Source organism: Mobula hypostoma, chromosome 2, assembly GCF_963921235.1.
Source record: "Mobula hypostoma chromosome 2, sMobHyp1.1, whole genome shotgun sequence".
Taxonomy (NCBI): Eukaryota; Metazoa; Chordata; class Chondrichthyes; order Myliobatiformes; family Myliobatidae; genus Mobula; species Mobula hypostoma.
In genome coordinates this window covers 128,494,653-128,521,275 of record NC_086098.1, presented here as the reverse complement: position 1 = coordinate 128,521,275, position 26,623 = coordinate 128,494,653, and the positions used below count along the sequence as shown (strand labels likewise).

General features: G+C 43.8%; 1 protein-coding gene and 1 long non-coding RNA gene across 4 annotated transcripts in view; one reads left to right on the top strand and one right to left on the bottom strand.

Annotated features, from left to right (window-relative positions):
- Positions 1-3,535: 3,535 nt before the first annotated feature.
- Positions 3,536-26,623, bottom strand: part of daam2 (dishevelled associated activator of morphogenesis 2) — a 397,811-nt gene continuing 374,723 nt past the window's right edge. For all 3 annotated transcript variants that reach the window (XM_063040647.1, XM_063040649.1, XM_063040648.1), the window contains one exon: positions 3,536-11,382. In XM_063040647.1, the coding sequence (XP_062896717.1) occupies positions 11,167-11,382 (216 nt within the window). In that variant the 3' untranslated portion in view covers positions 3,536-11,166. The remainder of the gene's footprint in view (positions 11,383-26,623) is intronic.
- Positions 19,355-26,229, top strand: LOC134359424 (uncharacterized). Its single transcript, XR_010021111.1, has 3 exons — positions 19,355-20,072; positions 20,677-20,752; positions 24,514-26,229. It is a non-coding gene; the product is annotated as an uncharacterized LOC134359424 (long non-coding RNA).

Here is a 26,623-nt window from a genome sequence, read left to right as displayed (position 1 = left end):
AAAGAAAGAGAAAAAGAAAAAGAAAGCAAGAAAGAAAGAAAGAAGGAAAACGGTTGAAGGCTGGTGGGTTAGCTAAGAGTAGATTTCTAGCACTCTTTAGAAGATAAACATGAAGAATCAACTGCATTAGTTAGTCCAGAGTTACAGACTCACATTCACATGTAGACCAGGGTCAGGTAGGGTTATGTACATGAATGAACCATATACAGTATGTTTTTAAAAAAGATCCATAGTTTCATGCTTACCAGTACCAAGACTTGCTTTCTAAATTCCAGCTTTATTTAATTACTTGTATTTAAATTCTTCAGCTGCCGAGGTGGGATTTCAATCCATGGCTCTGGATCAGTGGTTCAGAGGTTTGGCTGCATGTTCAGTAACTTAACTCTGTGTGCGTGTGTGTTTTCTGTGCATACGTGCCTATATTTGTGTCTTCATGTATGTGCCTTTGTGTGTGTTTTCATGTATATTATGTGTGCAAATGTGAAGTGTGTTTTCGTGTGTGTGTGTGTGTGTGTGTGTGTGTGTGTGTGTGTGTGTGTGTGCGCGCGCGCGCGTGTGTGGAGAAACAAACAGAGAGCGAATGACTGAACAAACACATTGTGTGTGCATGAACGAGAATGCTTGTTTGTGTAATGATATGCATGTTGTCGAGATTTTGTGTGTGTTGCTTGCATTGTGAAAAACTGCATGTGATAGAATGCATGAAACAGAGATTCTGCTTCTGTATTATGTGCGTGAGAGACAGAGAAGCCATTTGTCTGCTAATGACTGTGTGTGAGACATTGCATATGTGTATCATGTGTGCGCTCTGCTTATGTGCTTTTCGTCCTGTTTGAATATGAGAAAATGTCAATCCGAGAGGAAGAAAGACAGACGTAATGTATGTGTCAGCGTGCATGTTAGAAGGAGACTATTAGAAAAAAAAAGATAATGTTTATGTGAGGGACTGTGTTTGAAAATGAGATTGCAAGTGCACGTATATGTCAGAGAGGAGCTACGATGAAGCCAAGAAAGATATTCCAGCTTGGAAAAAAAAACTTGATTCAGTATCAATGTGGGAGGTGATGCAACCCTTTCTCAATATGTGATCAGGAAGGACGGGGAAGAGCAGGTAAATTCTAACAGGGTCACTTCCGATGAAATGCTAGGAACATCATTCAGTCATAATCAGCACTGTTTCCTTAGATATACAAGGACAAGACCTTGCAACATTCCTGTTCCAAGCTCTGGAACCTGTTAAGTTATATCATCGCCTGAAGGAGAGATTGAATACATATCTGCATTATTCATATTTTGACTGTTGGAATAACCATGGCCTAATCCACTTTGTTTTGTCTATCAGCATAGCTGAAAAACATCAGCATCAACAGAAACACAACATAAAGGAGATTAGTGTTGAAGCACTTCTTAGACAATGCATCATGACATCCACAAATGGAAACAATAGAGTGTCCACACAGCTGCCTCTGGCAGCTGTAAAGAGACTCCAGGCTTCTCTACCAAGAAGAACCAGGAATGGTTTGATGAAGATGACATGAAATCTAGAAGCTAATTAACCAACAAACATAAGGTATTCCTGGATTGGAAGGTCCACCATTCCTCAAGGGAATAGAGACAGTTCTACAAAGGTCCAGTTGGAAACCCGAGACCTAAGGAACAGATAGTCGATGCCATTTTGCTGACATTCATGACATGTTCTAGTTCTTCAGCACTGTCAAACCCAAACACCCAAGGTTCCCACTGAAAGCCAGGAATGGAGTGAGGTTTACTGAGTTCAGAAAAGCAGTCAATGCCTACTGGAAGGAACACTTCAAAAAACCCCTCATTCACAACTCTGTCCTTAGGTGGTCTAATGAAAGGGGAAAGTCCTGTTAATGGCAGGACACATATAGAGATCTTGGTGCCGAAGTCCATGGCTCGCTGAAAATGGCCACACAGGCAGATTGAGTGGTGAAGAAAGGTGTGTGTCATGTCTACCTTCATTGGTTTTAGAATTAAGTACAAGACTCAATATGTCAAGTTACAGCTACATAATAAATTAAGTTACACTTGGAGTATTGTGTGCACTTTTGGTCACCCCATAATGGGAAGATGGGGAGGCTTTGGTGCATAAGATGTTCACCAGGATGCTGCCTGGATTAGAGAGCATGGGTTACAAGTGAGTCTGGACACATTTGAGTTGTTTTCTATGGATGTTCAGAGACATGATCGGAATTTATAAGATTATGGGAGGCATATGTGAAGCATTTTTTTCAGAGTAGAAATGTCAAATACTAGAGAGCATGAATTTAAGGAGAAGGAGAAGATTTAAAGTTGTTCAGGACAATTTTTTTTATATACAGAGAATGGTGGGTGCCTGGAACCAGCTACCAGTGGTCGTGATTGAAGCAGATAAAATAGTGGTTTTTAAAAAGCTGCAAGACAGACATGAACATATAGTGGAGAATGGAGAAATACGGTGTGGCTCATGTACAGGCAGAAGAGATTTAGATTAATTCAGTATTATGCTCCACTCTCCTTACACTTATGACTGTGTGGCTAAGCATGGCTCAATTTCCATCTATAACCTTGCCAATGACTTCACTGCTGTTGGTAGAATCTCAGATGGTGACGTGGGGGATTACCTATCAGCTGGAAGAGTGGTGTCACAAGAACAACATCACACCCACCACAAGAAGGACTAAGGAATTGCTGGTTGACTTCAGGAACAGGAACTTGGGAGAACACACACCAGTCCTCATCAAGGAGTCAGTGGTAAAAACGAGGAGCAGCTTTAAGTGTGTCAACATCTCAAGGGATCTATCTTGGGCCTAACACATTGATGTAATCACGGAGGCACCCTAACGGCTCTACTTTATTAGGAGTTTGAGGAGATTTGGCATGACACCAGAGACACTTGCAAATTTCTGCAGATGTGTGCTGGAGAGCATTTTGATTGGTTGCACCACAGCCTGGTATGTTGGCTCCGATGCACAGGATTGCAAGAGGCTGTAAAAGATTACAGACCGAGCCAGTTCCATCACAAACACAACCCTCCCCACCATCTTCAATTGTCAGTGCCTGAAGAAGACAATATCTGTCACTAAGGATGCACACCATCTGAGATGTTTCTCCTTCAGGCTACTACCACTGGGGGGGGGGCGTGAGGGGAGGTACAGGATCATGACGACCCACACTCGATGGCGTAGCTTTGATGCCTACACCATCGGGTTTGTAAACCCATGAACACTAGCTTATTTACTTATGTAATCGATCTTTATATTTTAGACTATACTGCTAAAACAACAAATTTCATGACATGTAGGTCAGTGATACTAAACCTGATCTGATTCTGTTCAGTGCAGACAGAATGGGCCAAAGAGGCCCATTCCTGTGGTGTACTGTTGTGATGTTATTCCTGTGGACTACGTAGTCAAGGAATTGAGTGTTGTTAATACAGAGTGGCAGAAGGTTTACTTGAACCACAATAACCCCTTTCCACAGGAATTAACTCAAGAATAAACAGAAAGGCCAGATGTTCATATTAGGAGTGAAGGAAGAAATATTTATTTATCTTTATTTTTTTTAAAAAAGCACAAAATATTACACAGAGGCCAGCTTTTAGTACTGTACAGCATGTTTAATACATCTGTGGCATTTCTAGTAATTGAATTTACCTAAAGGTATAAAGATATAGTTACCATTTCTATTTAATAGTTATTACTGGGAATACCCGTTGTGTTACATACACAGCTCAAAATATTTATGTCAATAGACAATATTTAACAAAACAAGAAAGATGTACTCTTAAATACAATCTTTTTTTTCTTTAAAAAATAAGTCTTATCAGTTATTTTCGGTAATGTTTGTAGAAAAGTAGGAATATTGAAGGCATCATTGCAGATGCAATGCAAGAACTCCACCACACTGCCTTGTGCACCCGCAAACTGTTCCTCTTTGTGAACCAGAAAGGTTGCAACAGGGGTGAGGACTGGAGATGAGAGGAAGAATGAGGAGAAAAGAGGCCTCACATCCTCTGATCATCCCCCAGCAGTGATCATTCTCTGATGATACCCCAGTAGGCTTCTTCCAGTAGGCCGGAGAGTGGGAGATGGTGAAGATACTTTACATTTGTGGTGTGTACTCTGGTAAAGACAATTCACACAGATGTCCATCAACTTCCTTGCAACACAGCCATGACTCCACTTGAGTTGGCCACAAAACCCACTGGGATATCTCCAAGGTGGTATAGATATGCAAATCCTATTCCTCAGAGGGATGTTAGGCATCCTTGAAAAGCTCAACAGTGCCAATTTTCAGCCCTAGAAATCAGAAGCATTAACTGAATGATGGAGCTTTGGGGAACTGAGGCTCCCCCTCTCCCCCCACCCTACCCATGGCTCAGGAGCTGCACTGAGGTTGGAGAGGATTGGCAGGTAGCAATGGTTGGTTGGAGGGTGGTAAGATGGAGCAGGAAATTCTATCACCAAGGAAGACAGGAGACAGAGGAAGATCACCACCCTCTGAGTCACTTGCCAATCCCAATTGGAAATACTTTTTTTGTTTTACACTATCAGAATCTCAATCCTGGGACTCTCTCATAACACATTTTCACCAGAAAGACTGCAGTGAAGGTCACCACCACTTTCTCAAGGGCAATTATGGTTCAGCAATAAATGCTGACCTTGCTCAGGCTGCAAAAAATGTGAATAAATAAAAATATTCCAACGTGCTATGTCTCTGTTCCAGTGCGGAAAGTCACTTTGTGCTGGCTGATTCAACCCGCCCCACTTCATCCCTGATTTTTCTCTTGCGTAAAAGGATAATCAGGAGTAGGTACCTGATCCTAAACCCTGTACTGAATGCACACCAAGTACATACCTCCACAGTCTCATGGTTCCACTGAGAAAGGAACTAGGCACAAAACAGACAACTACAAAGCTCAATGTTCTGCTGACAATCAGCAAATGAAATTGACGATAAGGATGGGGTGACCACTCACATACACCATTTGCCCTTTCGAGAAACAACTGGTGATAAAACCAAAGAGTGTCTTCTCACCTTTGCTGATTTACAGCTGAGAAGTTGTATGCTCTCAGGATGGTGGCATTGCTGGAGAGTGTGGCATTTAATACTCACTCTTTGTTACTCTTGCAAAGATATGGGATATTTTAACACTTTGAGACACAGGAACATAAAGCTTGGAAACAGTCCCTTTCACCCACCGTGTCTGTGCCGATCATCATTTACACTAATCCTACACTAAGCTCTTCTTATGTTCTCCCAACATTCTGATAATCTCCCCCCCTCCCAACATTCTCTCACTTACCCACCCACTAGGGGAAACTTACAGTGGCCAACTGAGCTATGAAATTGTATGCGAGACGAGGATGTCAGTGGTGAGGCTTTGACAGGTTTTGTTGGAACCTCATTTGAATACCTTGCCAAGCCATTGCAGAGGGTTGTTAAATACTAAGCATGTCAATGGGTCTGTAGATATTCAGCACAGAGTGGGTCAAAATAGTAGGTTTGCTCTCCACAACTAGTCAGGTTATTAAGTAGTTTGTTGGTTTTGTGGTCATCACTACTAATACTAACTTCTAATCCTGTTAACATGGCTTGGCTTGACATTTCACCAATAATACTTGAAATGTGCTTTTGATCAAATGCCTGCAACCTGCTTTTAGCACAGTTTTTCCTCCACATAATCGACTTCCCAACTTTCCCGGCCTTGATACCACATACTCTAATCAAGCCTTGGTCTTTCACTGGCAATCACCACTCCCCCACCTTGATCTCTCTGCCTAATACCTGTGCTAGAAATGGATAGCAGACGGTTACTAATAACCCATGTTTGACAGGGGTTCAGAAAAATGAGAGATCACTTTGAAGGAGAGCAAAATGCTCGAATGCTTCATGCACCAAGTGCAGGGAGGATGTCTCCCTAGTTGAGAGTCGAACTTCTGAGTATAGGGAAGGCCATTTAGGACTGTGATAAATTACTTCACTCAGAAGGTGGTAAATCTTTGGAATTCTTTACTCTTGGAGCTCAGTTGTTGTGTACATTCAAAGCTCAAAGTGCAAGATGGCCTTCTCTTGCTCTTAAGGCTCTGTAATGAGGTAAATTCATCACTTAAGGCGAAATGTCTGATATGATTGTTTCATTGGTTAATTTTCTAGGGCTTCGCTGGCAAAGCCAGCCCATATTATCCATCTCTCTCCATTGCCTTTGGCTCCTCAGTCAGTCACATTAACTTCAGGACAGCTTCAATTCCCTGTTTTCTGACTCATATGCTAAAAGACAAACTCTTGATTGCCCATCCTACCTCGTCATGGCCCTTGCATTTTAGTTGTCCACTTGCACTGCACCCTCTCTGTAACTGTAACACTATAATCTGCAGACTGTTATTTTTTGTACCTCTTCGATATAATTATGTATGGCATAATTCGTCTTGATGGCTCTCAAACAAAAGCATTTCACTTTATATCTCAGTACATATGGTAATAATTTAGCTTTACGTTAACTTACTTTTGTTGTTGTCCTATTATGCACTGAGCTGCTGCTACAAATAATTACTTTCTATAACATTTATAACGGATAACATTTGTATGTATGCCTGTGACAGTAATAAACTAGAACTTAATAATAATAAAGCAGTCTGGAGTCACTGGGGCGGCACGATAGTGCACAAACGCTTTATAGTACCAGCGACCCCCACCCCTCGGGGTTCAATTCCCACTGCTCCCTGTAAGGAGTATGTACATTCTCCCCGTGACTGCCTGAGTTTTCCCTGGGGGGCTCCTGTTCCCTCCCACAATCCAAACACCTACTGGTAGGTTGGTAGATCATTGTACGTTGTCCTGTGATTAAATTGGGGGATTGCTGAGAGGCAAAGCTCAAAGGACGGGAAGGACCTATTGCATGCTGTATCTCAACTAATTAAAAAAAAACATAGGCCAGTACGTCTAAGAACGGCAGATTCCTCCCCTCAAAAGACATTAGTGAAGCAGAGACGAATTTTACAAAAATCTGTTGATTTAGTGGTAAAATGAGTATTTTATTTTGTAAATTCCAGATAACTAATCTTATTCCACACATAGTTCTTTGGATTGTGAACCCAGATTTTCACTAAGGAGCCACTTTACTTCCCTCTCCATAAATCGGCTCTTTTCAAAGTGAGGAAGTTTGAAAGATTACTCAGCCAACAAATGAGGGGTAATCTAGCATCGGTGAATTTGTCTTCAGTTCCAGCCACCTTTCCCTCTCCCTGGAGTTCAATTCAGGGAGTATTCAATGTCCTTTGCAGCTTTCAAAATATACATAGGAGTCTCTGGTTAGCACATCTGCAGAAATAATCTCCTTTCTGTAGGATCTTGGAGGAATGCCTACGAGCATTTATAATCGCACTGCTCCCTAATGGTACCCCAGGATAACCAATGTTTTCTGTGACATGCCTGGCGTCTGTATGACCTCTCACTGTTACCATTCCTTGGTCTCTATGTACTTTCTGCTATGTTTGGCCCTGTTCTATTTGGCTCAGTACTTCTTACTCAAGGATAGCGTTAATCTTCCCCTTGCATATTTCACTGCGCGTGATGCCTGGGATTTGTTTTCCTGCTGACGGGATGGGCAAGGGCAGTGTCTGTTGTCCACCCCTGACTTGTTCTTCAGCAGAGTGCTGCGCCACCAAAGAATTAGCAGCATCCAAGGACCAGAAGGCAATGGACCATGTCCTGGTAAATAGGATGGGTGTAGATGGACACAAGAGGCAAAACGGACTGTGGATGCTGGGAACTAGAGCAATACATAAAAGTGCCGGAGTTCAGGCAGCATCTGTGGGGGGAAATAGATAGTTAATGTTTCAACTTCAGACCCTTTATCTGCAGCAAATTTGTTAGAATTGACGAGCTCTACATGGGTGCAAGAAATGGAGAAAAAGTCAGGGAGTGGTGCTGTGGTAAATTCGGAATATGGGGCTGCTCCATGTAACCAATATAACCAAAGACATTGACTGTTCATTTCCTTCTACAGATGATGCCTGATCTGCTGAGCTCTTCCAGTGTTTTGTGTGTTGCTTGAGTGCGGATAGGTGCTTGATAGTTGGCATGGACTTAGTGGACTGAAGGACATTTGTCTCTGGTCTATGACTCTATGCTTCTTCCAGCTTTGCTTGCTTAGTAGTTAAACTGCTTGGCTTGAATTATTGATATGAGTTCAAATCCCACTCTGTCCACCAGGGAATTTAAATATAGTTAATTAAACAAATGTGGAATTCAAAAACAACTAGTACTTGCAATAGTTGCCATGAAACTAAGAGATTTTCTTTGAATCTTATGCCCTTTGGCAAAGGAAATTTGCTGGTCCTTATCCAGCCTGGCCCATATGTGACTCCAGACCCTATAATTGACTCTTGACTGTCTCCACAGCTCAGGAGGGCAATTAGGGATGGGCAATAAATGCTGGCAATGCCAAACATGTCTGCATTTTCAGAATGGTCATTAAGATATCTTTATATGAATTATACTTGGTACTCCAATTATTTGCTTTCATGCAAAAGCCATTGAGAGCCCATTCACCTGTGCAAAGATGCCATCTTGTATCAACAGGGAGATACAGGAACCTGCAGACACTGGAATCTGGACTAACAATCTGCTGCAGGATCTCAGCAGGTCCAGCAGCATCTTGATGCAGGCTTTCAATCTGAAACACCAACAGCTTTGTTCCTCCCACAGATACTGCTCGACCTGTGAGTTCCTCCAAGCATTGATTGTTACCCAACATCACCATACTGAGAGCTCTGTGATAGGGGGAGTGATTGAGGGCTAGGATGTGAATCAAGAGCTCCAATTTATGTTTCCTGGTGGACAGAGGGAATGGTGCATGGAATTTACTGTCAGTTCCCCATATGAACACTTCACAATTCTACCACAGACCAGGGTGAGACTTGAACCAAGCCTGACCTGTAGGCCTCAATGTTGGGTTCTGTCAGGTTAACCAATCAGCTTAGAGAGGGGTGAGGGTTCATTACCTGTATTTAGGGTAAGCCTCTCAGGGCCCTTGCTTAGGGGATGATCAAAAACTTCACAGATAGCTGCTGCAGCTCCGGTTTCTCACTGGGGGTCAAGGATCTGGCAGCTGAGTCCAATGCAGGGCACTAAACCAATCTAGTACCAGTCTTCCTCTTCTGGCTGGCACCAGGGACTTGCTCCTCCATCTTTCTGTGTGATCCTAAGCAAGCTTGACATGCTGGATGCTAAGGTGTTTTTATAAGTACGAGTCGTGAACAAGGAAATAAATAAGGGGCTGCTCATTTAACACTGAGGTGCTCAAAAGGTGGTAAATCTCTGGAATTCTCTGCCCGAGCGTGCGGAGGGCTGGATGGTTAGCTAGGTTTAAGGCGGAGATATATAAATACTTGAAGGAGCTGAGGCCAGTGTAGGCCAGCCATGATCATATCAAATGGCGAGGCAGAGCTGAAGGGCTCAGTGGCCTACTCTTGATTTTATTTCCTTGTGTACTTGTGTGAAGGCAGCACTACACTGGCCAAATGTGGCAGGCCACTTGCCATTTCATAGCTTTTCCTCTCTCTCTGAGATTTGTGCTACAGAGGGGAACGTGAGTCTCTGGCCCCTTTCCAATGACACAAGTGCCTTCTCCCTGGCTTGAAGAACACGAACGTGGTGGCGATGGAGTTGGTGGGAGGAAAGCAGGAGGGTGGAGGGGAGTCAAGGCGATGAAACAAAAACCTAAAAGACCTGAACATGCACATTTTAGTCGCACTTCATGCGACAAGTCTACACTTCAAAAGAACTAGCTTTCTCCTTACAAAGTTAAACTTTGACATCATATATATATATATGTACATATAAAGCTTAAAAAATTATTGCACAATATAGGCCCAGTAACTGTGGCTATCTATTTGTGGTAATGTGTGTATACCGGTGGATTAAACCCACTGGCTGTATTTAATACTGTTTTTTTTTTGCATTATATGTTTTCACGGACCTCCAAAGCACTGGGAATCTGCTGCCTGAGATGCAGACAGTTCTTTCTTGAATCCTGCTCTGGATAGTCACCCAGGAGGCCTCATGTATTTATTTTCTTCTTTAGCAAACTCTGTGGGCGGCTGGACCTTACCACCTTGGTGATGGTGATAGATTTAGGCCAGGCAGCCAAGGCTGTTATCCCGTCTTGCTTTAGCACCACTGGCCGTGATGCTCAACTCACCCCTACTGACAGAGATGTAAACAGACAGCCCGCTGCGCAATAAAATAAACAGAAAGTGGTGGAAAAGTTCAACAGGCCAGGCAGCATCTACGGAAAGAGGAACAGCCATTGTTTTGGGTCTGCAGCCCTTTGTTAGTTGATAGTCTTTTTTTGCAGATCGATAATCAAGAAGTCGGAGGAACTCAGCAGGTCAGTCTGCATCTATGGGGGGAAAGGAACAGTAGTTGTCCTTCCATAGACGCTGCCTGATATGCTGAGTTCTTTTAGCCTCTTGATTTTCCCTCCAGATTCCAGCATCCACAGCCTCTTAGGTCTCTTTTTCCATGGGTGCTGCCTGACCTGCTGAGGCTTCCCAGTTTTATTTCAGATTTCCAGCATCTGCAGTTCTATAGTTCTGTCTGTGCAGATGGCCGATTAACTCCAGCCGAGCAATTCTGCTTGTCCCTCCGCACCTCCACATCCAATGAATTAAATACGTCAAGACCCCTAAAGTGATGCACATTGTGAAAAAGGTTAGACTTCGCTACGGTGCCTCCCCATCCCCCTCCAAAAGTACAAGGGGCTGTTGAGTACCAGAGGGCAGGTCTTTCGGTACCAGCACTGACATGAATCAATACTTTGGCAGACAAAGTGATGTCAAAATCAATAACAACACCATCTTAGTGTTCCTCTAGATTCCAGTGCTGCTCCGTCCATCGTTCCCAGAATCCGGGCTCCCGCCGTTGGCGAGAGAGGCGCATGCAGGGGGAGGCGGTGATACCTTAAGCCTGCTGTCAATTCTTCTATCTCCAGTGGAATGGGAGGGGCAAAGAGGGTGGGGAGGAAGGACACAAGTAGGGCTGTATGTTGTGTGTGTGTATAAATCTGGGTTGCTGGGGGTTTTGGAGAGGCGAAAGGGGGAGAAGCTCCCTCCTGGTCCAGGGAATCCCTCTCGAGCACCAACAGCAGTCCCCCACTGCTCAGTAATTCAGCTTGCTGACTGCCCGTTCCCGGCTGCTCTCCAGCATTTGGCTGCCTGAGCGCTTGCGGTTCCGCTTCAGCTTCGACAGGTCCTTGTCAAAGACCTCGCCCGAGCGCAGGGCCAGCACCAGGTCGTCGAACTCGCCCACCTCCTCCGACACACTGCCTTCCCGTGACTTCTTCAGCCGGCGCTCCTTCTCCCGCTGCTCCTTCAGCTGGGGATGGGGATAAACACAGGGAGCAGCAGGTTAAATACCAGCAATGGCACAGTAAACAGGCTGGTTAAACACCGGCAATGGTACAGTAAACAGGTTGGTTAAACACCGGCAACGGCACAGTAAACAGACTGGTTAAACACCGGCAACGGCACAGTAAACAGGCTGGTTAAACACCGGCAATGGCACAGTTAAACACCGGCAATGGCACAGTAAACAGACTGGTTAAACACCGGCAATGGCACAGTAAACAGACTGGTTAAACACCGGCAACAGTACAGTAAACAGGCTGGTTAAACACCGGCAATGGCACAGTAAACAGGCTGGTTAAACACCGGCAATGGCACAGTTAAACACCGGCAATGGCACAGTAAACAGACTGGTTAAACACCGGCAACAGTACAGTAAACAGGCTGGTTAAACACCGGCAACGGTACAGTAAACAGACTGGTTAAACACCGGCAATGGCACAGTAAACAGACTGGTTAAACACCGGCAACGGTACAGTAAACAGGCTGGTTAAACACCGGCAATGGCACAGTAAACAGGCTGGTTAAACACCGGCAACGGCACAGTAAACAGGCTGGTTAAACACCGGCAACGGCACAGTAAACAGACTGGTTAAACACCGGCAACAGCACAGTAAACAGACTGGTTAAACACCGGCAACGGCACAGTAAACAGGCTGGTTAAACACCGGCAATGGCACAGTAAACAGACTGGTTAAACACCGGCAACAGCACAGTAAACAGACAGCAAATCACAGACTGGAGTCTAAACCAGAGCTTCGGTGGTGGTTGGGGGGGGAGGAGTGGTGGAATGGATTTTTATGGAAGTGATTACAGACTGAGATATAGAGGAGGGGCTCTGGGGCTTTATGAATCAACTAATGGACACCTGGCAGTGAATATAGACTAGAACCTAATCCAGGATTTGGGTGGAGGAATTATATCTTGAATAATAGGCACCTGGAGTAATTACATACATTGATCTAACAGAGGGATTCAGGGGGGTTATATATAAACTAATGGATGCCTGGAAGTGATTTCAAACTGAGATGCGATGGAGGGGTTCTGGGGGTTTATATTTAGGAATAAATGATGCTCCATTGTTGTAACAAAGGAGTGACGGACTGGGAGAGGATACGTTCTTCATGTGGAATGGTGAACCAAGGGGGTGAGGTGAAGCTACAGTGACTGACCATACTGTTCTAGGCAATGCTGCAGTCTCTTTACTACACAGATTAACTGTCCATTTATGTTATCACCATTTGGTCCACCATGTGTAAATATTAATTGCTCTAACTCTTCATTCTGCATTCTGTTATTGCTTTTCCCTTGAACTACTTCAATGCATTGATGTGATGAAATGTTCTCTAAGCATGGTGTGGAAGCAAAGTGTTTCACTGTACACTGCATCTTGGTGGTACAAGCAGCAATAATAAACCAAGTTAACTAATATAGAATAATGTGATGTGGTGGAGGTACGTCTCTTCTCAAGGAGGTGTAAGGTGATCCTTCTCTCCGCTGGCCTACAGGTCACCCTTGGGCAAGGTGTAGCACCTGCTTAGCCGCGCCCCCCCCCCACCCTGATCAGGTTCACATAAAGCCACGGGATCAGGTGGTGGATGGTCGTATGACAACTGGAGCATATCACAAGTCCTGATTACGTGACCACTGACGCCAGGCAGACAATTTCTGAAGAGTATTGAAGGCTGGGGTCATCTGTCTTGTAAAGACACTGCCCAGAAGAAGGCAATGGCAAATCACTTCTGTAGAAAAATTGGCGGAGAACAATCATGGAAAGACCATGATCGCCCACACCATACGGCACGGCATGGCACATAAATGAAGACGATGTTGAGAGCAATGTATTCCCGGGAGTGATTACTTAAATGGAATCTAATCCAGACGTTCAGGGCTTTACACAGTATATAAAATAATGGATACCTGAAAGTGATTACAACACACACAAAACGCTGGAGAAACTCAGCAGATCGGGCAGCATCTATGGAAGGAAAGAAACAGTTGATACTTCAGGCTAAAACACTTCATCAGGAGGATGATTGGCCCGAAACATTAACTGTTTCTTTCCTTCCACGAATACTGCCTGACATGCTGAGTTCCGCCAGCATTCTGTGGGGGTTGCTTAAGACTTCCAGCATCTGCAGAATCTCTTGTGTCAGGGAATGATCACAGTCTGGAACCTAATAGAGAGATTCTGGGGTTTCTATGTCGAATAATGGATACCTGGGAGTGATTACTGACGAGAGTCTACTCCAAGGGTTCAGGTGTTTATATATAGAATAATGGATTCCTGGGAGTTATTACAAACTGGAATCTAATTGAGTGGTTTAGATGCAATATCAGAATCAAATTAAGCCTAATTTTTCATTTCTAATGAGAGAACGACAGTTTTATGGGGTCTACCAATTATTTATACATTTCAGTTATAGATCCATACAAAAATGGTGTTTTGTCTAAATGTGTGTGTGTGTGTGTATGCGTCAGCATCCATGCACCTCTATTATTGTTACAATAATTTCAGTCATGTGTTTGTGATTACATACACAAGTGTTTTAGTGCGCAGAAGTGCACGTGAATGTGCATGTAATTGTATGTGTCCACATAAATGTGAGTTTGTTCAAATAAGTGCAAATATATGTGTATTAAGTCTGTGTACACATAGGTGTGTGCGTATATGTGTAAATATCAGTGAATATGCACAAATGTCCGGTTGTGTAAATGCAAATGCGCATGTATGTGAATGTGAGCTTCTGTGTGTTTGTGTGTGTGTGCATATGTGCATGTGTGTGTGTGTGTTTCTATCCGTATGTGTGCATATGTGTGCGTATCCAGTTATATGAGTCTGTGTAAACATATGTGTTTTTGTGTGTCTGTGTTTGTATGTTAATGGTGTGTTTTCATATCAGTGTGTTCGTACGTATTCAGTAGTATGAGTCTATTTAAATGTTGTGTGTGTGTGTGTGTGTTCATATAGCTTCTATGTAAATATGAGTGTGGGTGCACTGTGAAACTTTCTGTCAAAAAGCTTGCTTTCCCTTGAGTCCTGCCTCTCACCTGCTGCCACACACATGCACTGGACCCCAGCAAATGTTGGCACCTTCTCTACAGATAGAATGCAGACAAGGGAACAGAAGCTTGTGGTTGAGCTGGGTGTACGTAGTATGATAAAACTGTCAAAATCCTTTTATAGAATTGGTTTGAGGCTTTTGCCTGATGCGACCTTTGTGGGAGCTGAAGATGTAATTGGAGCATTGGAAGTAGCTCTGGTAAATTAATTTGCAGTTTGCAGTGGTTATTGAACTCAATTCTGCAAGAACTGCTACTTAAATTTAACTCTTTTTGTACTGATGAAGGATCTCAGTCCCAAAATGACTCCAGAGATGCTGCCTGACTTGATGTGTTCATCCATTTTGTGTGTGTGAATATATGCTTGGTGTGTGTGTGTGTGTGTGTGTGTGTGTGTGTGTGGGGGGGGGGTGGGGGCTGCATATACATCTGTGTGTGTGTGTGTGTGTGTGTGTCCATTTCCTCCATCAGGTACAGAATGTTTTAAACAGCCTCCACTAATCTAAATTGCATCTATTTCAATGTACATAGCTCAACAGGTAAGGCAGATGAACCAGGGGTATGGAGTGCCTTTAGGGTTGGGATATTGTGGCTATAACAGAAATGTGACTGAGAGAAGGGCAGGACTAACAACTCTGTTCGGGTTACTGATGTTTAAGGTGTCACGGAGGAACAGGCAGGAGTGGAGGGGATGTTGCTTTTATAATAAGGCAGGACAAAACAGCAGTGCCAGAGAGGATGTTCTTGAGGGATCATTTAATGAGGTTGTTAGGGCAGAACTTAGAAATAAAAAGGGGATGGAAAGCGAAAGTCACTATGGTAGGGCTATAGTATAGAAACTCCTTCCCCCAAAAGCAAGTGGGAACTTGAGGAGCACGCGCATTGAGAAATTGCACGTAGTTGTGAGAATAGTAGGTAGCACAATGGGAGGTTTTAATTTTCCCAGGAATGATTGGGTCACCCAGAATGCAAAGGGTTTGGAATCAGATTCTGTGCTGTCATTTGCGCAATATATAGCAGGGGTTCCCATGTTAGGGTCCACAGACCCCTTGCTTAATGGTTCTGGTCCATGGCTTAAAAAAGGTTGGGAACCCCAGGTTTACAGGAACTTAGTCGGGAAGAAGCAACACTGAACCTCCTCTTAAGCAATGAGACAAGCCAAGTAACTGAAGTGACAGCTGGGATGCACATTGGAGCTCGTGACCACAATTCCATTAGTTTCAAAACAGTAAAGGGAAAAGATAGAACAGGTACACTGGTCAGGCCACACAGGATTCAAGGGGAAGCTTGTGCATTGGATTTGAAACTGGCTTGATGATAGGTAGCAAGTGGGTGATGATTGAAAAGCAATTTTCCAACTGGAGGCATGTGATTCGTGGGGTGCCCCAGGGATCAGTGCTGGAACTGGCTATTTATTATTTATATAAATGATTTGGATATGAATGGAGATGGCACGACTAGCAAGTTTATTGATGACACTAAATTAGGAGGTCTTGTTGACTGTGAAGCAGGTTGCAATGAACTGCAAAGAGATCACGATTGGTTAAGGGGATGAGCTGAGGAATGGCAAGAGGTAGGTGTGAGGTGATGTATCTTGGACAGTCAAACCAGGGCAGGACCTATACACTAAATAACAGGGCACTAGGCAAGTGTTGTGGAACAGCAGGGACCTGGGAGTATGTGCATGGTTCGCTGAAAGCACCCACACAAGTCGACAGGTGCTGAAGAAGGTGTTTAGCACGCTGGCTGCACTTGGGGTATTGTGCATAGTTTGATCACCCTGGAAAGATATTGTAAAACTGGAGAGGCTGCTGAAAGGATTTATGCTGCCTGGAATAGAAGGTCTGAGGTAGTGGGAGGCTTTGGCCACATTGACTCTTCAGTCCCTGGAATGCAGGAGAATGAAAAGTGACTTCATAAAAGTTTATAAAATTATGAGGGGTATGGACAAGGTGGATGGTGAAAGTCTTTTCCTCATGTTTGGTGAGTCCAAAACTAGAAGGCACAGATACAAGATAAGGGGAGAGAGATTTAAAGGAGATCTGAGAGCCAACTTCCTTTACACAGAGAGTATGAGTAGCTGGAATGAGCTCCTAGAGGAAATGATTGAGGCAGGTACAATGGCAACCTTTGTGGAGCATTTGGGTAGGTACATGGAGTGAGGGTGGGGGTGGGGATGGCTTGAAGGGTTACAGGCTGAAGGCGGGCAACTGGGACTAGCAGGGTGGACACTGAAGCTGGCATGGACCAGATGGGCCACAGGGCCTGCTTCCCTGCTGTGTTACACTATGAATACTCTAGGTGCCTGCACATTCAAATCCCAGTCCGCCACGCCTCCATAACGACACTCTGTGACCACTGCACAAATCAGCCCCCCTCTCCACCATATGGCCATGCTATGAGCTCGGTACAAGATGTATTAAATTGCTCTCTAGCAAACAGTGACACCTTTCATCCGAATAATGAGGACAGCAGATACATAAGAGCACCACTGTCTGCAGGTACTCCTGCAAGTTGGACATCATCACACCATAGTCATAAAAGAATCAAGCCATTCGGCCCGTCGCATCCGCCAAACGCCAAACACTATTTTTCCTCTCACCGCAATCCTCCCTGTCCCCCATCCCTTTCTACTCACCTACGCTAATTTACTAATTCACACTCAATGAATTAACTACCCAGCATGCCTTTCAAATGTGGGCAGAAACCAGAACTCACACAGACACTGGGAGAACATGCAAACTCCACACGGACAGCATCTGAGGGTTGAATCTGTGTCACCGTTAGCTATGATCGACAACTCTGCTAGCTGCAACATTATGACTCTTAATTACCAGAATGGCTCGAGGGGAAGCTGAAAGAAAAATATTTCCAGACAGGATCTGGAAAACACAGCCTAAAATGGTGGCAGAGGAGAATGCCTCATCCTGTTTAAACAGGACTGCAAGCCTGCACAGTTACGGACCAAATGATGGGTGGTGATTAGCTCTTTATTGACCCAATAGGCTGAATATCCTCTTGCAGCATTAATGTTGTAGAATTCTGTTCAAAATGTACTGACGTACCAGAGAATTCAGATAATTCATAATCAATAGAGAAACATTGTCACCTCAGTTCTTAATTCCAACCCATTCGACTGCACCCTGTTTTAGATTCTCCAAACTTCTTTGCACACCTTCACAATCCCATAGTTGGGCATCTTGAGCAAGGGCAGGATGGACTATTAAATCTCCCTTTGAATGTCAGCTCCCACCCCAAAACCCGGTACTGAGCTACACTGCACCTTCCTCAAGGCAAGAGTATTATTCCACCCGTGTAACAGCGACCTAAGGTATGGAGACCAGATCTGTACATGGTGGTCCAGCTGTGGACTCAGCAGTGCTCTTCTCCTACAGGAGATGCTGCCTCAAAAAGGCGGTTATCTATTCTATCATTAAAGATCTTCACCGTTTGGGTCATGACCTCTTCTCAATAGCAAAGGGTACAGAAACCTGAAGTCCTACACCACCAGGTGCAGGAGCAACTACAACTATCAGGTTATTGATTTGATCTGCACAGCACTAACCCTACTTCAGCAATGGAACATTACAGACCACCTCTTGCACTACCATAAACTTGCCTCTGGTATGTTTTTGTTTTCGTGGTCTTTTTTTTAATGCATGGCATAATTTTACATATAATTTATGTTCTGTGTTTTGTGCCTGTGAATTCTGCTGAAAGCACGTTTTTCATTGTAGCTGTACCTCTCTGTACTTGTGCACGTGGCCAAAAGTTCAACTATGATTAAAATGCAATATTGCAACATACCAATGTAGTCACTTATGGATAACAAACTTGCATTTTGCATTTTAGTTTTTTTTAAATAAATTAAAATCCACTGCAGTCACAGAAGCAGAGGCTGTTTCCTGCTATTTTATCCCATTCCACAACATTCAACCTAGTCCCACACTCATTCTGACTGGGCTGCTTTTCAACAATGCTGCTGCCCACAAAGACAAGGGGTGGTGGGGTCAGGTTGAAGGTCAGGTGGTGAGGGAGCAGGGAAAAGCTTACCCTTGGAATTCTAGTTAAAAAAAAACATAATATTTACAGTTTTGATCTAAAATGGCATGTCTGAGCACATGAGAAGTAGAAGCAGCTCAAGAATGCCCAAATAAAATCAAAATTTACACACTGGTGGCCTGAGATTTCAAACAGAACTACAGCGAACACTAGTCCTGGATTCTCAGAGATTCCAGGACAACAGCAGAGGCTTGACAGAATGTTTGGTGTTAAAGGAGCGAAGATTTCCCATGCTTCTTGGTATGCAGAGACCCTGGGAGTGAGTGGTTCACAGGAATCCTGGGGGAATGAGGTACAGGCTGCACGACTGAATCCTTTCTGTATCTTGTGCAAAGGGAGTTGATGAACCAGCCGAGAAGGGATACTGGGAGGGGATGAGGTACAACCCACCCTTAAAAATTTTGCTAACATCACATTCACAGCCTCTTCTGTTGGATTCGTCATTTTTTCCCTCTGTCCCACAAGCTCCATTGCTTGGGAGAATCATCACTTTTTTATTGTTGGCATGTTAAGTGTATGAATTTATTTGTGAGCAGGGGGCATATTAATATGGGAGGTTTCACTAAGTTTGTTAAAATCAGACCTGTCTTTAAGAGTTGAAGACAAACCTCCTGCTTAATTTAGCTGGGAAAATTCTAGGAGGAAATTACATCATGGCAATAAAAACACACACACACATATCTTGAAAATACCTTTTAATAGTTCTGTTGCTTTGTTGTGAAATACAGTGGGCAAAGGGCAGGATCAACTGGTTGACTGGATGTCAAACATTAACTAAGCAGGTAATTTTCATTGCTTGTGGAGGTGGGCATTGCATATTGGTAAGGCAGCTGCAGATGTATTGCAGTGATGCCTTGAGGAAAGTGTGCCTCCGGAACCAGTGCTGGGAGCAATTCCTAGTTAACCTGGCCTTTCTCTCATGGAGGGCAGAATAAACAGTGACCTTGCACTGACAGCCAGTACATTTTTTCTTCCTCTCTGGGCCACACTATGTCGTGCTGGAATGGGATAGGTAAATCTGCAGATATTGTTCTTGATGCAGATTAGTGAATTAACTGACAGTTTGTATCATTGATCTTATTTAATTTGCTCTATGATAGTCACTCTAATTTCACCTCCCCTCGGAACTTTGCTCCTACTCTTCATTATTGATCATCCAGAAAACTCCATGTTTAAATTCCCTAACCTGTGTTAGTAAGCCCACACTTGTTTCCCTCTCCCCCAACCCCTAATTTCTGCCAGGATCACACTCTCTGTGATCCCCTTTTTCATTTGTCCCTCCCATTGATCTCCGCCCCCCTCCCCGCCCCAGGATTCATCCCTGCAAGTGGCACAAGTGCTACACCTGCCCATTCACCTCCTCCCTCACTACCATTCAGGGTCCCAAACTGTCTTCCCAGGTGAGGCAACACCTCGCTGTGAGTCTGTCAGGGCCACTACTGTTTCCAGTGCTTCTCGTGCAACCTCTTCTTCATCAGTGACCTGACATAAATTGGGGGACCACTTTGTCAAGCACCTCTGCTCCATTCGCAGCAGGTAAGATTTTTCAGTGACAACCATTTTAATCCTGCTCCCCATTCCCATTCTGACATGTCTGTCTATTTCCTCCTCTACTGCCACAATGAGGCTCCTCAGGTTGGAGGAGCAACACCTCATAGTCTGTCTGGCTAGTCTCCAATCCGACAGCATCAGCATTAATTTCCTTAACTTCCATCTTCCCCCTACTCTCTTTTTCCATTCCCCATTCTGGCTCCCCTCTCACCCATTCTCTTCTCCTCACCTGCCTATCACCTTCCACTAATGGCCCTCCTCCTTCCCTTTTCCCCCATGGTCCACTCTCCTCTCCTATCAGATTCCTTCTTCTTCAGCCCTTTACTTCTTCCACCTATCACCTCCCAGCTTCTCATTTCATACCCCCCCACCCGCTCATCCACCTACCTTCCCCCTCATCTGGTTTCACCTATCTCCTTTCACCTTGCACTTCTTCATTTCTCCCCACCTTCTTATTCTGGCTTCACCCCTTCCTTTCCACTGCTGAAGAAGGGTCTCGGCCTGAAACCACAACTCTTTATTCCTCTTCATAGATGCTGCCTGACCTGCTCAGTTCTTACAGCCTTTTGTGTGTGTTCATTTTTGATAGCCCCACACATTGCTGGGACCTGAGGAATAGCAAGAGGTTGAACAGACTAGAGCTTTATAGCTTGGAGCATAGTAAGGTGAGTGGTGACCTTAATTAGTTTGAATGTACTTGGTCTCCTTCCCAGGGTTGGAGAGGGCATAAGTTTAATGAAAAGGGGGAGAGATTTAATAGGAACTTGAGTGATTTCCTTTTACGACTAAAGATGACCAGGTATGCAGAATGAGAAACTAGAGGAAGTGGTTGAGTTAATAACAACTTATAAAAGACAGTTGAACAACTAAATAGATTATGGACCAAACACTGGTAAATGGGACTAGCCTGGGGCATCCTGGTTAGCATAGACCACCTGGTTAGATAAATTAATTCTATTATCCATGGAAATATACCTCAGCTGAAGCTAAAGATATCACCTTGAAGGTCTTCTGTTGTTCAATTACAATTTTGTCTGCAAATTTTGACATATTTGTTGTAATCCTGTGGAAAATGGCCCTTCTCCACTTCACTACTTTTACCTTAGGGTGGTAGATCTACATTATTTTCTATATCTATGCTACGATTTATTACAATATAATTGTTGTTTCCCACATGTTCCCCTCTTGATAACTGCACCATTTGGCCTAGATTATTTCCCAGAACAAAGTCAAGCAATGTCATTTCCCTCATTAGCCGGGAAGTACAGTGTCAGAGAGTCACACAGCCCTTTGTCCTATGTTATTCATACCTATCATTGTACACAAATCCCATTTACCAACACTTAAGATATTTATCACCTTAATTTGGATATGTTTCAAATACTTCTCCCAATCAGCCTTTGCAAGTTCCTGTCTAATGCCACCAACATTAACATTGCCAAATTGAGGACTTCAGCCTGTGGACTAGCCCTGTATTTTACCATAAGCATTTTAAAACTAATACAATCATGGTTACTGGTTTGCAAAGTGCTCCCCACTGACACCTGGTCATTTTCCCTGCCTCATTTCCCAACAGGAGGTCTAGTGTTACCCCTCTGTAGTAAGGCCATAGAATCATACAGTGCAGAAACAGGCCCTTTGGCCCATCTATGTTGAACTGTCATTCTGCCTTGTCCCATCAACCTGCTCTCCACACCCCTCCCATCCATGTACTTTTCCAAACGTTTCCTAAATACTTAAACTCCGTCAACACATGCTTGAGAATATTTTAACTCCTGGGTGAGAAATCATCCCTGGATGTGCTTAACAAATTCCACTCCTTAACAGTATGGTAAACCCTGTTAATGTTAGGGAGGTTCAAGTCCACCTATTTCTACAACCTTACTATTCTTACAGCTATCTATGATATCCCTTTATATATTTGCTCCTCTACTTCCTGTTGACTGCTGGGGGCCTATATCATGATCACTCTTTTCTTATTTGGACCACAAGAGACTACAGATGGTGTAACCTGGGGCTCACAAAAAAAAGTCAGTGGAACTCAGCAGCTCAGGCAGTCTCTATGGGAGGAAATGGACAGTCATGCCAGAGATGAAATCCAGTCTGATGAAGGATCTCAGCCTGAAAGTTTGACTGTCTATTTCCCTCTCTAGATGCTGCATGACCTGTTGAATTTTTATGTGTTGTCTTTTTGAGTTCCACCTGTATAGCCTGAATGGACGATTCCCTTGTAATGTCCTTTCTATGTACTTCTGCAACGTTCCCTAGTCAAAAATGAAATCCCGCTCCTCCCTTACCTCCACCTCTGTCATGTTTGTAGCATCTGTACCCCGGAACACCGAGCTTTCAGCCTTGCCCCTGGAAATGTTCCCAGGTGTGAAATCACACTGTGACTTCTGCTAGAAGAGTTTGGACCCTTGCCCAGCAAATTTAAACAAATTAACGGAATAAATTCCCCACATCGGAACTGCTTTCAGTCAATGACACATGGTAAAAATTTCCTTGGCAAGATCGGAAAACAGGATTTTCTCATAATTAGACTCTCATGAAATAAAAACATTTGGGGAATGTTTAAGGAGGAAAGGATTTGTCAGTGAGTTGTCACGTTCAGTTGGAACTGCAGTTAAGAGTCGTGTGCGTGAACCCCATTTAGATATAGAATTACTGATGATTGGAATATTAATCTGAGGGCTATTCTGAAGAATCCGATAATGGATCAGAAGAATGGGAAAATGGCAATTACAGGTCTGGAACACTAAGGGTTTTCAGCAATGCAAGAGTTCTCATATTTATATGCACCTACAGCATAGAAAGAAGCCATTCAGCCCATTGAGTCTGTGCTGGGTATTGGTGAGGCCTCATGAGTCCCATTCCTCCTACAGCTTTCCCTACAACCTACACAAGCATACTGGAGGAGCTCAGCAAGTCAGGCAGCATCAATGGAGGCGAAGAAACAGTCTAGGTTTCACGTCAAGACCTTTCATCGGGTTCTCGCTAGAACAACAGGCTTTCCCAGACTACATCCTTGTGAATATTCTCTGCACCCTCTTCAGTGCAAGCACGTCCTTTCCACAGTGCGGTGACCAGAACAAAGCACAGTACTGTGGCATAACCAATATTTCATAAAGTTTTACAATAGCTTTCTTGTCTCATATTCTACACTTTCTTACTGTGGTGGCCAGAATTGTGTGACTTTTTGTTATATGGTAGCATCCTGGCCAATATACTGGGCTACTTGCCATCACTCTAGAGAGATACTACTGAAGTGCATACGTTGCTATATAAAGCCCAGCAGCCAATTTGTGAACAGCAACTTCCCTCAAATATAGTTGTGACAATGACAGGATCATGGGGTTTTAAGCATCTCACTGGATGAAACTAGCCCCTCTTTCCAACGCAGCCAGTCCATGCTGAGTGATAGTGATAAACAGCCACGGTATGGCTTCATCCCCACACACCAAACATTGGAATGTGTGCATGTGCCAGTGTGTTAGAGTATCGTCACTGTGTGCAGGAATGATAATTTCCTGGTGTTCAGCACGTGTACATGTGTTAATGTCGAGGAATAAACCCTTCCATAATCTCTTTTTTAGATGCTTACTTGGGGACAGGATTATGTCCTAAACACCTTCCACTTGCCCTAGTCTGAGTGTCAGTTATATGTGTGAGCATATGTACTGTATGTGTACATCTATGCTTGTGTGAGTATGTATCTCCTAAATACCTTTTCCAAAGCTGTATTGGTGCATCGAAAACAGTGGTGAATTGCATCATCAATACTTGTCTTTGCTGAGATATGTGAAGTCCATGTTTTCCACCTTACCAGAAAAAGCGGACGAAGATGAAGACCTCAGACCTGACACAAAACCTCTGACCTATGGGGCAGCAGTCCTGCCTGACCTCCTACATACATTTAAGACATGAACTAGCCTCGATGTTGGAGAGGTGCCACTAACCCTGCCTCTGCAAGATACTCAAGATGAGCAACGCAATGTCAGTGTTCTCCTCCAGGCCAACACAAATCCAATACCCACAATTCCAATCCCTATTCCAAGCTCTGTCTTGGAAAATCATGCACAGAACATGGACAGTACAGCATGGAACAGCTCATGATGCCTCCGATGACCATGATGTCAAATTAATCCAGTCCACCTGCATGTAGTCCATATGCCTCCGTCCTCTGCCTGTTCATGTGTCTGTCTAACTGCCTGTTAAATATTGCAATCATAGCTGCTTCCACCACATTCCCCCTGGCAGCTACCACTTTCAACATAAAATCTTGCATCAGAAGTCACCTTTAAAATTTCTCCTCAACTTCCATGTATATGCTCTAGTATTTAATATTCCAACCCTGGCTAAAAGACTGACTATCTATTCTGTCTGTGTCTCTCATAATTTTATAAACTTCTATCAATTCTTCCCTCAGCCTCTGACGTTCCAGTGGGGAAAAACATCCAGGTTTCTCCGAAGTCTCTTTATAGCTAATCTCCTGGCAACATCCTGGTGAGCTTCTCCTACACCTTCTCCACATGCTTCCTGTAATGCAGCAACTAGAAGTACATACAGTGCTCCAAAGGTGACCTGCCTAAAGTTTTCTTCAATGGCAACATGACTTCCCAACTGTAGTACTCAGTGCTCCAGTGGATGAAGGAAAGAGTACCATGCACCTTCTTCATCATCCTATCTGCTTGGTCTTGCCACTATCAGACTTGCTATCATGACTACCAGGTGGACTTAGATAAAGTTTCAAGGATCTACTCAATGCTTTCTTGAAGGAGTGCAACATCCCCTCTGGCTCCTGGGAATCCCTGGCCCATGACATATCAAAGCACAGAAGAAACACTTGGTTTGGTATTGTAAACACTGAGGCCATGCATTGGGAAGCCCAGTGGAGCCATATAAAGAACATACTAACTCACAGACTAACCACCCATCAGTCATCTCCTACCCCATGTGTAGAAGTGTGTTGAGTTCCCACACTAGCCTCATTAGCCTTCTCAGGACCCTCAAAACTGGAGTGGAAGCAAAATACCCACACAAGAAAGAAAGTCACCTAAACATTCTGAGAAATGGTCTGGCAAACAGATTTTTGAACCAAGCACTCTAGTCGATAACATCCCCTTCCTGACAGTGGTGCCAAGTTCTTGAACTCCTAATTCTACCTCTCTTGGTTATTTTGTTATTGTTACTTCAGACTTGCTTTTTGTACTACATCAGATTGCACCATTTTCTTTGCATCATTCTGTTTTGCCATGTCACTGTATACTGTACATTGTTGGATTTATAATTATCACATACACTCTTTAGAACATAGAACAGTACAGCACAGGAATAGGCCCTTCAGCCAACAACATTGTGCCAAACCAGCCAAACAGTAAATCTTAAAAAACAAACATTAATCCCTCCTACCTACACAATGTCCATATCCCCCATCTTCCTCATTTTTATGTGCTTACCTAAATGTCTCTGAAAAGCCTCTAGTGCATTTTCCTCTACCATCATACTGGCAGGGCATCCCAGGCATCCACCACTCTCTGAGTAAAAAAATTCGCCCCTCATATCCCCTTTGAACCTCCCCCCTCGCCTTCAATGCATGCCCTCTGGAATTCGACATTTCTACCCTGGGAAAAAAAAGATACTCCCTATCTATTCTGCCTATGGCTCGCATAATCTTATAAACCTCTAGTAGATCTCCCCTCAGCTCAGCCTCCACCACTCCAGAGAAAACAGCCCAGGTTTGTCCAGCCTCTCATGATAGCACGTGGCAACTAAACCAGGCTGCATCCTGGTAAACCTCTTCTGCACCCTCTCCAAAGCCTCAACATCCTTTCTATAGTGTGGTGACCAGATGTGGACTAACCAGAGTTCTATAAAGTTGCAACATAACCTCTTGACTTTTGAACTCATCGCCTCAGCTAATAAAAGCAAGCATTCCACAAGCCTACTTAACCACCTTATCAAGCATGCAAGTAAGGAATTTCACTACATCCTGGAGAATACAACAATAAATTAATTTGAATCTCCAAACGTTGAAGTGTAAATGCTTTGCTCCTCTGATTGCTCAATCTTATTTAGTTCTACACATTATTTTAACTTTTAATAGTGCATGTCCTGATTATTCCTGGTGGCTGTCTGATGAGCTCAATACAAAATCCTGTATGCAACCACTCCTGCTTATTTCTTTCAGTAATAACTTGTGTATGACATTGGTTGCATAGTGAGACAACTTAATAGCATCTTACCGTAGTGTTATCAAGCAATAATTGAAACAGGGCCACAGAGGAGAAATCTGAAACCTTAGAAGGTTTTCGGGAGCATCTTGAAGGAGAGAAGAGGAAATGAGTGGCAAAGTGGGGGCGGGGTGGAGAATGGTGGACCTCTGAAGACACAGGCACCAGTGGTGGAGCAACTCATTTGATGAAATGAGCAAAGAGGCCTTGGAGGTTTGTAGGAGATAACTACAGAGATAGGGAGGGGGCACCATGCTTAGATTCCCCGCATAGTACACAGGGTATAAGAAATGACATAGTGGGAGA